The sequence below is a fragment of the Rhagoletis pomonella genome, unplaced genomic scaffold (assembly GCF_013731165.1).
Source record: "Rhagoletis pomonella isolate Grant_MI unplaced genomic scaffold, Rhpom_1.0 Rhpom_scaffold_01613, whole genome shotgun sequence".
Taxonomy (NCBI): Eukaryota; Metazoa; Arthropoda; class Insecta; order Diptera; family Tephritidae; genus Rhagoletis; species Rhagoletis pomonella.
In genome coordinates, this window is record NW_023460167.1 from 8,319 (window position 1) to 23,429 (window position 15,111).

The 15,111-nt window shown below is 39.9% G+C and overlaps 1 protein-coding gene across 1 annotated transcript; it reads left to right on the forward strand.

Annotated features, from left to right (window-relative positions):
- Window positions 1-12,314: 12,314 nt before the first annotated feature.
- On the forward strand, window positions 12,315-13,264 carry LOC118752538 (piggyBac transposable element-derived protein 3-like; the record flags this gene model as incomplete). The annotated part of the gene is made up of 2 exons (XM_036487445.1): window positions 12,315-12,753; window positions 12,844-13,264. Coding segments are annotated over exons 1-2 (860 nt in total), but the record flags the coding sequence as incomplete, so codon positions are not given.
- Between the last annotated feature and the right edge of the window lie 1,847 nt (window positions 13,265-15,111).

Consider the following 15,111-nt stretch of genomic DNA (forward strand, 5'->3'; position numbering starts at 1 on the left):
ACTTTCGGGACTATTTCGTAATTCGCTGAACTGATTTCGGGATCTTTGGGACTCATTTTGGGATTTTTGGGGCTTTCGGGAGTATATCGATTATTTGGGCCTTCTTTTGGATTTTTTAGGCTTTCGGGACCATTTCGGGGTTTTCAGGTGTATTTCGGGATTTCTGGAACTAATTTCGGATTTTTGGGACTTTCGGGGCTATCTCTCCATTTTTGGGATTAATTTAGGAATTTTGGGACTTTGAGAAGGGATTTTAGTGACCTATTTTCGGATTTTTGGGACTTTCGGGACTATTTCCTACAGTAATCCACACGTATTGGATTTAAAATCTGATAATTTACCCACGTTCAACCAAATAGACCTATTTTCTAAAAGAAAGTTGCTAATGCAAATTAAAAAATTCTTTTATTCATTGAACTTGATCAAAAATACAAATTGCACTGCCTTACAGAAAGTCAAATTTCTTAGAGTAGTTTACTCTAGTTAGCACTCTTTGCTCAAATCGTATTGGAATCAGCCGACGGGTGCAGATGATGGCAGAGGCGTATTGGTCTTTATAAATAAATTTCTTATCGTAGGGTACAAATTAAGCACAAAGCAGAGCTCGCAAGCTTGTATTAAAGGAGGTGTTGGAAGCGAAAACAAAATATAAGTCAGACTCTGGACAGCCTTCGAGTGAAGATGACTTTTTTGATTTCGGATCAAGTTCTAGCCATAACGCGGAAGCTATTTTTGGAAATTTAGAGCAGAAAAAGCAACTTCAAAATTTCCTTACTGATAGCTGAACGCACCTACTTATGCTCAATTCGATTTGAGCAAAGAGTGCTAACTAGAGTAAACTACTCTAAGAAATTTAACTTTCTGTAAGGCGGTGCAATTTGTATTTTTGATCAAGTTCAATGAAAAAAAGAATTTTTTAATTTGGATTAGCAACTTTCTTTTAGAAAATAGGTCTATTTGGTTGAACGTGGGTAAAGAATCATATTTTAAATCCAATACGTGTGGATTACTATAGGAAATAGTCCCGTAAGTCCTAAAAATCCGAAATTAGTCCAAAAAAGCCGTACATAAGTCCAGGGCATCCCGAAAATCCCGAAATGATCTAAAAACCCCAGTATTAGTCCCGAGAATTTCGAAATATTTCAGAAAGTCCCAAAAATCCTGAAATTAGTCCCAGGAATCCCGGAAGTCCCAAAAGCTCCAAAGTTGTCTCGAAAATCACAAAATAGTCCCGAAAGTCCCAAAAATCCGAAATTAGTCCAAAAAATCCCTAAATAGTCCCGAAAGTCCCAAAAATACTTAAATAACTCCCGAAAATCCCGAAAATCCCAAAAATCCCTAATTAGTTCTCAAAGTCCAAAATTTCCTAAATTAATCCCAAAAATCCCTAAATAATCACTTAAGTCCCAGAAGTTGCGAGAATCCCGAAATAGTAACGAAATTCCCAAAAATTCCGAAATACTCCCAAAAGTTCCAAAAATTTCGAAATTACTCCCGATAATCCCGATATAGTCCCGAAAGTTCCGAAAATCCGAAATAAGTCCCAAAAATCTGGAAATAATCTCAAAAGTCCCTAAAATACCTAAATTATTCCCGATAGTCCCGAAATAGTCCCGAGAGTCCCAAGAATCCCTAAATAGCCCCGAAAGTCCAAACAGTCGCGAAACTAGTTTCGAGAATACCGAAATAGTCCCGAAAGTCCCAAAAATCCCGAAATACTCTCTCCAAGTCCCAAAAGTTCTAAAAATCCCGAAATACTTCTGAAAACTCCGAAATGGTCCCGAAAGTCTGAAAAATACAAAAGAATGCCCAAAAAATCGATATAATCCCGAATGCCCCAAAAATCCCAAAATTAGTCCCGTAAATCCCGAAATCAGTTCCGAGAATTACTAAATAGTCCCGAAAGTCCCAAAAATCCTGAGGTTGTTCCGAAAGTTCCATAGTTCCTAAATTAGTCTCAAAAATCCCGAAATGGTCCCGAAAATCCGAAATTATTCCTGAGAATCCCGAAGTAGTCCCAAAAGTCCAAAAAATCTGGAAACTGTACCGAAAGTCCCAAAAATCCCGAAATTACTCCCGGCAATCTCGAAATAGACCAGAAAGTTCCAAAAATCCTAAATAAGTCCCAAATCTGGAAATAGTCCCTAAAGTTCCAAAAATACCTAAATTACTTCCGATAATCCCGAAATAGTCCCGATTCCTAAAAATCCGAAATTAGTCCCAAAAATCCCTAAATAGACCCGAAAGTCCCAACAGTCCCGAAATTGTTCCCGAAAATCCCGAAATCCCCATATATCCGGAATAAGTCCCAAATATCTGGAAATAGTCCCAAAAGTCCGATGTTAGTCTCAAAAATCTAAAAATATTCCCGGGGCCCACAAATTTCGAAATTACTCCCGAGAATCGCAAAATACTCCCGAAAGTTCCAAGAGTCCCGAAATTAGTCCCGAAAATCCCGATATTAGTTCCGAGAATCCTGAAAGCCCCAAAAAGCCGAAACAGTCCCGAAAGTCCCAAAAACTTTAAATTAGTCCTAAAAATCCAAAAATAGTCCAGGAGTCCTAAAAATCCCGAGAATCCAGAAATACTCCCGAAAATCCCGCTATTAACTCCGAGAATCCCGAAAGTCCCAAAAATCCCGGAACTAGTCCCAAAAATCTCTAAATATTCTGAAAGTCGTCTCGAAAATCCCAATATTAGTTCCGAGAATCCAAAAATCTCAAACAAAGTTTCCAGGAATCCCTAAGAATTACGAAATAGCTTCGTAAGTCCTTAAATAGTCCCGAAAAATCCGATATAGTCTCGAAAATCCTGATTTAGTCTGAAGAATCTCTAAAATCCCGAAACAGTTCCCAAATTAAGGTGTGGTGAGTTTAGGTGAGGTGTGGTGAGAACGGGTGTGATGAGTTCAACTGTGGTGAGTTAAGATTTGGTGGATTTTGGTGTAGCTGTAGGAAGTGTGGTGAGTTCGGGTAAAGTGTGGTGAGTTTGTATGTGGTGAGTTGATTTGGGGAGAGGTGAAGTGAGTTTTGGAGGAGGAGGAGTGCAATGGGGTATAGTCGTTGCGCTGGGTATGCAGTTACAGTTGCATGACTATACTCAATCCCGACTCTTGCGTCCTCGTTCGCGCACTCTGGGCAACGTGAGCGACCCATGGGCGAGATGCGGTAACCAATCCGAGTGAAGCCTTGGGTGACGGCAGAAAGAGAGGGAGTTTCGGTGGGGCCACTCCGACTCATTCGGTTTAAGGGCTCACTGAAGTCTGCAGCATCTGTTCACCAGTAGGTGCGGCTGCAAGCGGGTGTCTGCTTGGAGCAAGCGGCTCGCTATATAAACGTCTATTTGGTTACGAAACCACCCCCGTCCCAGCAATGGGTTGTGCGCTGGGTTTGGGACCCGCCACGTAAAATGCCCCCTTCGTCAGTTAAACGAAGCCTTTTATTTTTGAATTAATAACACAATACTATTTTACCCTTCCGATTTATAATTTTTTTTATTTCAGACTGATGACAAGTTATCTTTTAATGAATATATAAAATTATCGGTTGGTGGATTATGTATTTGAATATTTGCGAAATACACTAGGCCATTTTGCTTAGTTCCCCACAGTGTTGGGAAATAATCTATAATCTATACAAAAACTGTACTTTTCGACTGTAAATTGTATCGACTTTTTAATTTGCTCATATGCGTGCATGCATACATAGATTCCCTTCAAGACCAATGATTTGATGGTATTCACGGGAAAGTATTTTACAATTTTAACATAAATATCAAGGCAGATATTTGAAGATACACTTCTTAACAAACAAATTTTTTTAAAGTTATTATAAAAGAGACATCTTCTTTGAATTCAGTTAAAACTTGACATTTCAAGTGTTTATCAAAACTTTATACATGTTAACTAGATTGGCCATTTATCTTAAAATTATATAATTTTAATTATTTGTTTATAAAAATGAAGTTTACACTTTAACAAAACCCGTAGAAATCCAAGGTTGAATCTTTGCGCAACATTAACAAAATCAACAAACTTTCGTAAAGCTTTTTAATTAGATTTCCTATAAATACATATTTTGAGTATGCAGTTTTGTAGCCCGACCAATTCAAATAAAGCGCAAGTTTAAAATACATAGCTGCGACTTATCGTTGATTTTTAATATATATTTTTTTGATGAAGGCGTTGCTCATTTTTTAATTAAAAAACTCGTCGAACATACTTAGATAATATGGAAGAAAATTACCGACATCGTCAAAAATACGCCATACATCAACTGTAAATCACAGCTACTTTAAATTTGCACTTTATTCGACTAAAATTGAATGAGCTAAAAAACTGCAAAATATTAAGAGATAAAATTGAAATAGAAAGTTCGAAATTTTTACGAAAGTTTGTCGATTTTGTTTAATGTTGTTCAAAGACTAAAATAATTTTCATTTAGTGTTTGTTAAGGAATAAACTATATTTTTATAAACAAATAATTCAAATTAAAATATAATAAAATAAATAGTCAAATGTAGTCAATATGTGAGTGTCGTAAAGTTATGATATTTAAGAACATCTCTTTCTTAATTAATGATGACACTGTTTCTATATGAAGCTGATTTCAACATTTTGTTTTAATAAAATTTAGTATCGAAAATATTATTTCGAAACTGGCATAGGAAAGTGATATAATGGTTCGTTCAAAACCTTTTTTCAAAACTTATAAAGGCAAAAACGAGAAGGCGAAGGCAAAAACAGAATAAACAAAATTCCCGCAGTGAATTTTCAGATTTTTAAAACGGTATAGTAATTTAATTTTTTAAATTTAAATAAAGCATGAATACCCCATGCAATAAACGAGTAGATAAAAAATATATAACGGTAAAACTGGCACATACATAAATATATGAAAGAATGCACTCAGGCGACGCCACTAGCCATTGGTTGTCACAAATTTAAGTTATCGATGGAAATTTTTTTTTCATCCCCCTCAAAGCCAAATCCTGGCTACGCCACTAACCTGGTATGTCCGAACCCTTAATGGGGAAGGTGCCTCTGCCAGGCTGGTTGATGTCCTCGTAAGGACAAAAGCTGACATCACCGCCATCCAAGAAACGGACGGGGCAAGGCAAATTCGCAGTTGGATTTGTGGTGGGAGAGAGACTCCGTCGCCGAGTACTGTCGTTCACCCCGGTGGACGAGCGTCCAGCCACAATCCGCATCAAAGCGAGATTCTTCAACATCTCGCTCATCTGCGCCCATGCCCCGACGGAAGAGAAGGATGAGGCATCCAAGGATCTCTTCCATGAGCGCTTGGGGCGCACGTACGAGCGCTGCCCCCGTCATGACACCAAAATCGTGCTTGGCCCCTTCAATGCCAGGGTGGGCAAGGAAGAGATCTTTGGAACCACCGTCGGAAAATTCACCCTCCACGACGAAACGTCCGACAACGGATTGAGGCTGATCGACTTCGCCGGGGCCCGAAACATGGTAGAATGCAGTACTAGGTTCAAGCATAAAAAGATCCATCAAGCTACGTGGTTGTCTCCGGAACGAAAAACTAGAAACCAAATCGACGGAAGGCACGCTTCCAGTATTTTAGACGTACGCACACGCACTATCTTGTTGTAGCCAAGATACGCACCCGCCTCTGTGCAGCAAAAAATGTGCGCCCAAATATGCAAGGAAAGCTTAACGTCGAAAAGCTGCAATCACAACAGACAGCCAGCGCTTTCGCTACTCGACTCTCACACCTGCTCTCAGAGAGCACTCTTCCACAAACCGACATATGCCAGCAGTGGAACCACATTTCCCGCTCATTAAGTACCGCCGCCGAAGAAGTAGTCGGATTTAAGCGAGCCCGAAAGAACAACTGGTACGATGAGGAATGTCAAGAAGCCGCAGAGAAAAAAGACTCCGCCCCTAGGGCCAAGCTGCGATTGGGCGCAACGCGAGCCATGTGGGACCGTTATAGGGAACAGAAGAAGGAAGCGAGACGAATTTACCGCAATAAGAAGAGAGAGGCCGAAATACGTGAGTGCGAAGAGCTTGAAATGATAGCCGACAGGAGAAACGCTCGAAAATTTTAATAGAGAGTTAAGCGACTTACGCAAGGTTTCAAGACTGGGGCGTACTCCTGTAAGAACAATTATGGCGACCTAGTAACTGATGTCCAGAGCGTACTTAAATTATGGATGAAACACTTTTCCGCTCTACTAAATGGTAGCAGCACAGAAAGTTGTGGAGAAGAAGAACCCGAGCCCGCAGTCGATAATGACGGAGTCGACGTTCCACCGCCTGACTATGACGAGGTACGTATAGCAATAACGCGGTTGAAAAACAACAAAGCTGCTGGAGCTGACAGCCTGCCAGCTGAGCTATTCAAGTACGGCGGCGAGGAGTTGATGAGGTGCATGCTTCAACTCTTGTGCAGAATATGGTCAGATGAACGCATGTCTGACGACTGGAATTTAAGTGTGCTCTGCCCAATCCACAAGAAAAGTGACCCCGCCATTCGCGCCAACTACCGCGGGATCAGCCTTCTAAGCATAGGTTACAAGGTCTTATCGAGCGTGTTGTGTGAAAGACTGAAGCCCACCGTCAATGAACTGATTGGGCCTTATCAGTGTGGCTTTAGACCTGGCAAATCCACCATAGACCAGGTATTCACAATACGCCAAATCTTGGAAAAGACCCGCGAGAAAAGGATCGACACTAACCACTGATTTGCTTGACCTTGGTTTGTCGGTCCAAACAGGAATCTTTATTTACGGTTGATGGATAGCTCGTTTCCAATGGATGGTGGCAAGAAAGTGGCTGACTTACGTGTAATGATTTTGTATTACCGGCTTATGGTGACTCAATTGCTGTTAAATGAATAGTCCAGATTTGATGCTCACAACTTATTTATTCTACGCAACAACATGGCTGGGGATTTGCCGGAAAGAATGTGACGGCACCTTTTGTCTCTATTAATTTCCACTGGGGGCTGAGTATCGACTCCCCGAATGCGGCAGCTTTTAATACAAGCTTTTAATCTACTTTAATTACTTGGTTGTAATTCCGTTCTTGCGAGGGCTGATGAGTGTCGTTCGCTCCGTGTCCAATTCCAAAAAGAGATATATTTTTCTAGCCTCGTGGTATGTGATCACCGATTCTTTTATCGTATGTCAGTGTGGGCGTTTTCATAGTGGCCATGTCAATTCGTATCTATACTGATATAATGGTTCGTGTCTTGAATAACTATTGGTTAGGTACATTCATCTGGCAATCCCCCCCATTTTGAAGTTTAGCTTTGACAGTTTTGTTATTTTTACATTTCTCATAATCGTTCTTATGTCTATTATTTGGGCAATAAAAATAATAGATCCTTATCCCCCTCTCATCTTCAGCGACACGTTAACGAAAAACCTGTGGAGCGTTTAGTAAGGATATGGGAATGGTGGTTCGAATGCGATTCTCGGCCTGGACGTTAGACCCCTTACATCGAAATCGCTTTCCATGATCTTCGTCAACCCTATCCTGACTCGTTCAGTTCGCCTCTGAGCGCATATGTATGTACACATGTTTTTTCTTTACTATTTAGTTTCAGTACGCATTACATAAGCTACGGTAGATGAAAGGCATTGGTAAATGATTTGGTTATGAATCTTTTCTTGTTTGCTTTGATCGATTTACTAGCAATGTACTAAGGATATAATATAACGAAACTATGGATATAACAAAACTAAACTTAATTAATTTATTCAAGCCGGGAACCCTGTAATAAGGCAGAATCAATGGAGTATGGAGGCCCGCCATATATTCATCGAAATTCTTGAGAAGGCGAATGTACTGAATGAGTTAACGTGTTGTGATTAAATCGGCGGAATAATTGCCAAGCACTCGGTGTTTATGAATTCGAACCGAGTTCCCGTGAAACATAGGCTCTAATTTTTGGTGTGGCTAGTTTTTGTGCATAGCCCTCTCCGGCCACGGACTGTTTAGGATTGGGAATGTACACTTCCGAGCCTATCTCGAAATGGCGTTCTCTTTTGCGGGTCAATGCCCGTTGGGCGGTTTGTTGATATTGTTCGAACTGTTTGTCTCGAATTTCATCAGCCAGAACTTTACGCTGTTCCACATCCTGTGTATGGTATGGATTTATATCCAATAATAATTTATATTCGTTCCCATCTTTCACATATTCACGACCAGTGTGCAGGAAATATGGCGTGTAGCCCGTGGCTGAATGCACTGAAGTGTTAATATCATGAATAACACGAGAAAGATGGTTTTCCCAGGAGGAATGTTCAAGAAGGTCAGCCATGTGAGCAAGTAATCCAAGTTTAATGCTTTCCTTTGTCGCCTCGACCTGATTGGCTTGTGGATGGTACAAAGGCGTTTTCATGTGTTTGATGTTATAATCGGCGCAAAGCTTTGCGAAAGTTTGACTGATGAATTGCGTACCATTATCTGATATAATGAGTTCGGGGCAGCCATTCACCGTGAATATATGTCGAAGATAATTGACTACGGATATGGCGTTTGCATTTTTCATGGGCTGCGCCCAGACATATCGCGAGTAACAGTCGATGGCTACGAAGATCCATTGGTTACGATTTTTAGACATGGGCAGCTTACCGACGAAGTCAATCGATAATTGCCTACCCGGTCGTTTTGGTTCTCTATATTCGCCGTGATGTGTTTTGGTGCTCTCATTACTTGGTTTAATGCGGGGGCATAGTTCACATTGCCGAACGTACTGGTAAACGGACTCATACATGTTTGGCCAGTAATAGCGTTGTGAGATACGTCTATAAGTTTTCCAAACACCCTGATGCGAATGTTGGTTATGATTTTCATCGAGCACTTTTGCTCTGTCAGAAGATGGTACACAAAGTGTCCACAGTATTTCCGCACTTTGATTGGAAAATTTCAATCGATGATATAGAAGGTTGTTCTCGATTTTATATCTATCTAATGGTTGTCTTGAGGCCATGGCATGCATTTTGTTGTACCATTTATCGCACGTGTTTGGGTCAATGTTGATCACGGATGTGATTGGGGTACGATTAACGTGAAAATTACTCGGAAGGTCAATTGGATTTCTACGAACGATGTTGAGAGGAGCAAACGAACGAGATAAGGCGTCAGGAAGTTCTAAATGTTTTCCTGGTTTATGAATAATTTTGAGATCGTAGGGTGATAATCGGATCGCCCAACGGCATAAACGGCCAGTTGGTTCTTTGAGAGTTTGTAGCCAGCGCAAAGCTGCATGGTCCGTTACCACAACCAATTCACGACCTTCAAAATATGGACGGAACTTTTCGATCGCTAAGAGAACGGCTAGGCATTCCCGTTCGGATGCTGTGTAATTTTGTCCGGCTTTCGGGAATTTCTTAGAAAAATACTGAACCACACGTTCATTCCCATCATGTTCTTGTACTAGAACAGCTCCCGCTGCGATAAGCGAGGCATCGGTATAAACCTTGAATGGTTTTGAATAATCGGCCATAGTCAGAACGGGAGTGGTAGTTAAACACTCTTTGAGTTTGAGAAAGGCTTGTTCAGCAGCGGTATTCCATTCAGTGGGTCCTTTTCGGTTTCCTTTATACAATTCACAAAGGAAAGCTGTGATCTCCGAAAAATTTGGAATAAACTTACGGTACCAGCCTGCTGCACCAACGAACCGTATGACTTCTTTTGCCATTTTGGGCCGTGCAAATTCAACAATCGCTCGAATACGAGATAGATTCGCAGATAAACCCTCTTGAGACAAAACGTAGCCCAGGAATTCCAATCGTTTACAACAAAAATTCGATTTGGATGTTGAGATGGTTAAGCCGGCCCCGCCAGACGTTTTGCAACAATAGCCAATATCTTAACGTGTTCTTCAAACGTCGAAGTGCAAATTATGAAATCATCGACATATGTGAATGCATGTGGAACTAAATCACGGAAAATTTTATCAATGAGAATGGCTAATGTGGCGGGTGAATTTCTCAACCCCATGGTCATGCGACGAAAAGCATAAAGTCTGTTACCGAATACAAAAGCGGTTTTCAGTTGACTCGATTCTGCCTAAGGAATAACTGTGCCTTAGACGGTCCCAAGCCCGGTTTGAGAAAACAGGAGGGAAGACAGGGGGCTTTGGTATTTCCAGGGTACGGGCTTGACAACCCCGTCTACCCCAGTTAAAGGCTACCAGTCCTGAGTCGGTGGAGGTTCAACTGGAAGAAGTCTACGGCTTTCGAGAGTCATACCAAAGACTTTAAAAATGGTGCCACGGGGAACAGATGCCCCCGGAGTGTTTTCGTCGGCGAGACGAGCAAAACTGGTGACACAAACAAGGCTTGCAAGGCAGGCAAGGCAAACACTGGCATGGCTTACACGACTAGAAAATGGAGAAAATGGTGAAAATGGAGATAATGGAGAAAACAGTTGTAATTGGAGCAAAAGTGAGGTGGAAACCGCTGGAAATGGTGAAAAAGTTGTGCGCAAGTTGAGCAATTCGATCCGTTGCGAAAGCTGAGCCGTGTCACCGCTCCTGGATGTGGAGGGTGCCCACGAGCGAGGTGAGTAGGACGTGTGAGATGAGCAAGACGGAGCAAGATGGTGAATGTGTGTCGAGCAACTCGATCGGTCGAAAGTTGAGCAAGTGGTGTCACCGCTCCTGGATGTGGAGGGTGCCCACGAGCGAGGCGATTAGACTTGTGAGACGAGCAAGACGGAGTATGAATGTGGAGTGAAGTAGTCGTGTAAGTCGTTCTAGTGTGAGCTGAGTCAGTTAAATGGGTCAGGGTGAGTTGAGCCAGTCCAGCAAATCTCGCCGGCGAGCATTACTCCGGTCTGTTCATGGGTACGGCCCCTTTGGGGAGTATCGTGGTGGCTGTGGTTTAATACCTAAATGCGGGTAGAACCAGCAATGGTTCAATGTGGAGTTGCATTGCAACCGGATGTCGTGATCCACAGATCGTCAGAGGTTTAGGTAGGCCTCGGCCCTACCAAGGTGGTAAGTGTGTCCACCACATACTGCCAATTGGTACTGAAGTGCTTGCAGTTCAGGGCAGTGATTAATGCAAAAATTAATCCGTTGTGCCAAATGCGGGCACCGTGGTTAAAGCCGTTGGCAGGAAATCACGTAAAGCCTACATGAAATCTGCCTAAGGAATTTGAAAGAAAGCTTGATACAGATCAATACTGGTTAGGTATTTAGCTGACTTTAGTCGTGCTAAAATTTGGTTAGTGTCCGTAATTGGATAGGCATTTGGAATGGTAATTTTATTCAGCTCTCTCGCGTCCAAGCACACGCAACACGTTCCGTCTTTCTTCTTTACAGCCAGAATTGGTGACCGCCAAGGGCTTCCTTCGATGGTCATAATGATGTCACGACTACGTATTTTATCCAATTCGGCTTGAACTTGTTCAGCCACATATGGCGATACTGGATACTGGCGTTTCATGACGGGTTTTGCATCACCCGTATCAATTACGTGTTCGATCTGATTAGTGACGTTTAACCCATATTCGGCTGCAGGTCGATTTTACGACCAACAACTTTCCAAGCTTACATCTCTAAATTTAATTGACATATGTTTTATCTGTTTACAGAATAATTAAATCTAGTATTTATTTGATGTTGGAAGGATAGCTATTTTTGAACAAAATGTTTTATGAAGAATTTAGTAAAAAGTAAAAAATATTTTTTTTTTATGTTTTTTTGTAAACTGAAAACAACCAAAGAATGGGAAACTAAAAAAGCAACAATTAACTAGCTATGAAAATAAAAGTGTAATTTATTCAAATCGAAAGGAATCAGTCTAATTTTTTTGAATTTTCTGTATTTCAGAGGCACATACTTCTAAGTGGTCGATTAATCGACCACTGGCCAGAACACGTCAAGTAGACTAACATTATTTTTACCACAATTATAATTTATGTTCAGTGAAAAAATACGCGTGTGTCTTAATTATATGAAATATGTAATGATCAGTCCTAAAATATTTTCCAATATACTACTTTTTTATTTTAATTCTGGCAACTCTTCTCTTGTACGATATATTTGCCTCACTCTATGAATCGTTACATATGATCAGGCATGAGCAGAGAATGAGCACACGCTCAAAGAGCGAAATTAAATAAGCACACCAACATATTCTCACTTTAAGCAAACGATTGTTTGTGGTAGTGTCCACGTTTGCATATGATTTTAAAAAGGGATTTCCCCCAATATATTTAGTTTTATTTTGCAATTTGTAAGAGAAGGTTCTTCAGATTGCATGGTAAACGCTTTTGAAAGTTATTCAATAATTTTGGCTTAAAAATGCGAATTCGTAAATCAGTAAAAATGTGTGAAATCATGGAAATTCTAAATGAGCCATCTTCTGATGAAGAGAATGATCAAGGTGTCGCGAATGCAAAAGACGTCGACGTCGTGTACATTCCTCCTCCTAATGTGGATTTTGTCACCGATGAGGAAGATTTGGACGATGACCAGATCAATTTAAATGACAAAAACGATCTTTACTTAAGTGAAATCGCTGGTAATATCGAGTTGCAATATTCAGTGGAAGGAGATAACGTCGAGGATACAGTGGAGCTGAAACAGAGTGGAGTTGAAAAGCCATCAACATCTAGTGCAAATGGAAGACAAACGAACTCTGGCGGAGTTAAGAGGAAGTCAGATTTTTATATCCCCATATGGCGAAAACCCAGAAATTTTCAATATAGCAGAGCACCTGTAAACAACGAAGCTAATAAATTGGAAGAAATTTACGCAGAAATTGGTAAGCGATTAATTCACTATTTCTTATAAAGAACCTCTTCTACATATACATACCTATACACGGTATATATGTACATATCTGTACATACAGAAATTACGAATTTCACCAATGAGTACGCAAATCAACATAACGCAGCCATCAACGTCACAACAGTAGAAATACGTAGGTTTATTGGTATTTTGTACATTTCTGGGTATCATACCTTGCCACATATTGATCACTATTGGTCTGTTCGACCAGACATGGGCATACAAATTGTGAAACAAGCAATGAGTCGTAATCGCTTCAAAATAATTAAACGCTTTCTACATCTCGCGGATAATACCGATTTGAATACAGAAGATCGCTTTGCTAAAGTTCGTCCAGTTATTGATGCTTTAAATAAGAAATTTATGCAGTTCGGAGTTTTCAGCTATATTCTTTCTGTAGATGAACAGGATCCTTACTTTGAACGACACTCTTGCAAAATGTTTATCAAAGCAAAGCCGATTCGTTTTGGATTTAAGGCATGGTGTTTATGTTCAGAAAGTGGATATTTATTTTCTAGTATATTATATGGTGGAGCAGCGACTCCTCACGATAAGAACATCGGTCTAGGAGCACAAACTGTTTTGGATTTGCTTGCAAACGTATCTGACCCCGATTGCCACACTATTTTCTTTGACAATTTTTTTTCTTCTTATCATCTGATGTGCCTATTGAATTAGCATCGATTTTTTGCTACTGGTACTGTACGAGAAAATAGAATGGCAAAGGCTCCTTTGAGAAATCTAAAAAAGGAAACACGCGGGGAATTCGATCAATTGTTTGATGGTCGACAAGAAATACTGGCAGTTCGGTGGAACGATAATGGCGTTGTTAATGTTATTACTAATAATTCCACAGTCGAACCAATGGTATCTGCTAAAAGGTATTGCCGCAAGCAAAAGAAAACCATAATAATTTCACAGCCGAAAGTAATTCAGGAATAGAATTATGGCATGGGTGGGGTGGATCTTCATGATAACGCTGTGGCCCACTATCGGATATGTATACGAGGAAAAAAATGGTGGTGGCCAATATGGACTAACGCACTTGGTAACGCAATGGTAAACGCATGGAAGGTGCATTGTATAGTAGCAAAAATCCAAAAAACAAAGCCTCTTTCGCAAATTGATTTTCGTTCTGAAGTCACAAATCAATTGTTAACGTACGACAAGAAGGACGACGATGGAAATCACGATGAAGATGGAGACCCAGAACATCCGTCAAATCTTCCGCGGATCAATGAAAGTATACACGCCGTCATGAGAAGTCTTGAAAATAAATATCGACGCTGCACATAGGGGTATTTGAACGATTTAGGCGGCCAAAAACCAATTTGACAAAATTTTGAACGAAACTTAAAAAATTAGTCACATTCGATAGAGAACATTCCAAATAACATTTCCCAGTCCTCCTCACTTTTCTAACATGCGCAGCTAACGCTCAACGTTGACCGGAAAAAGAATATTCTAACGCTGCTTATAAATACATTTTCGCTCTCTTGAAAGATCGTGACGGTTTAAGTTAATATTTTCATTTCTGCATTGTATTCTTAAAAAGTAGTGATCGATCCGCATACAGAAGGTAATAATGTATTTAAGCGTAAATATTTTTTAATAATTTTATTAAGCAAAAGTTCTATTTAAATGTAACGAAAATAGCGAGTTTCAAACAAGTATTTTTTTGTTACTTTTTGTGAATATTAAGGAATTAGTTGTATCCCCGGGAGAGATCGCGTTATTATTCTTTGTTCAATTGAAAGCTTAGGAATTTCGCTAATATAGTGTGAAAAGATTGCCCGCAGAAAATGGCAGATAAGTGGTATTTCTTTAATCAGAAAATGTATTAAGGAAAAATCTAAAAACGTAACTAGTATATAGTAACACTTCTTTAGATCTATTTTAACACTAAAATTAAACTTTTTAGATGAATTTGAGGACGCTGAGGTAGAATATGAATCCATTTAATTTAAAAAATAAATAGTTTTCGAGATATTAGCAAAAGTCATGTTTTATAGGACTTTACGGTCCTGTTGCTAGAAATCTGCGGGAATGTAAGACGACCCTACCTATGTTATATATTTCGGAATAAACATTTGTCTTCCTTTACATGTTATATAAGTGATGATTAAATAAATAGTTTTTGGGGTATACAAGCTTTTAAATTTAGATAAATGTCAATTTAGATAAATCTACGATATTTCAGTAAATATTGTATCCAAATTATTGAAAATTGGTATGAGGGGTAAAATTTTGGAACAAAATTGGATTATTATTAAATTTTTAGGAAATGGGAGTGGCCCCACCCACTTATGATGAAATGCTGTATCTCAGT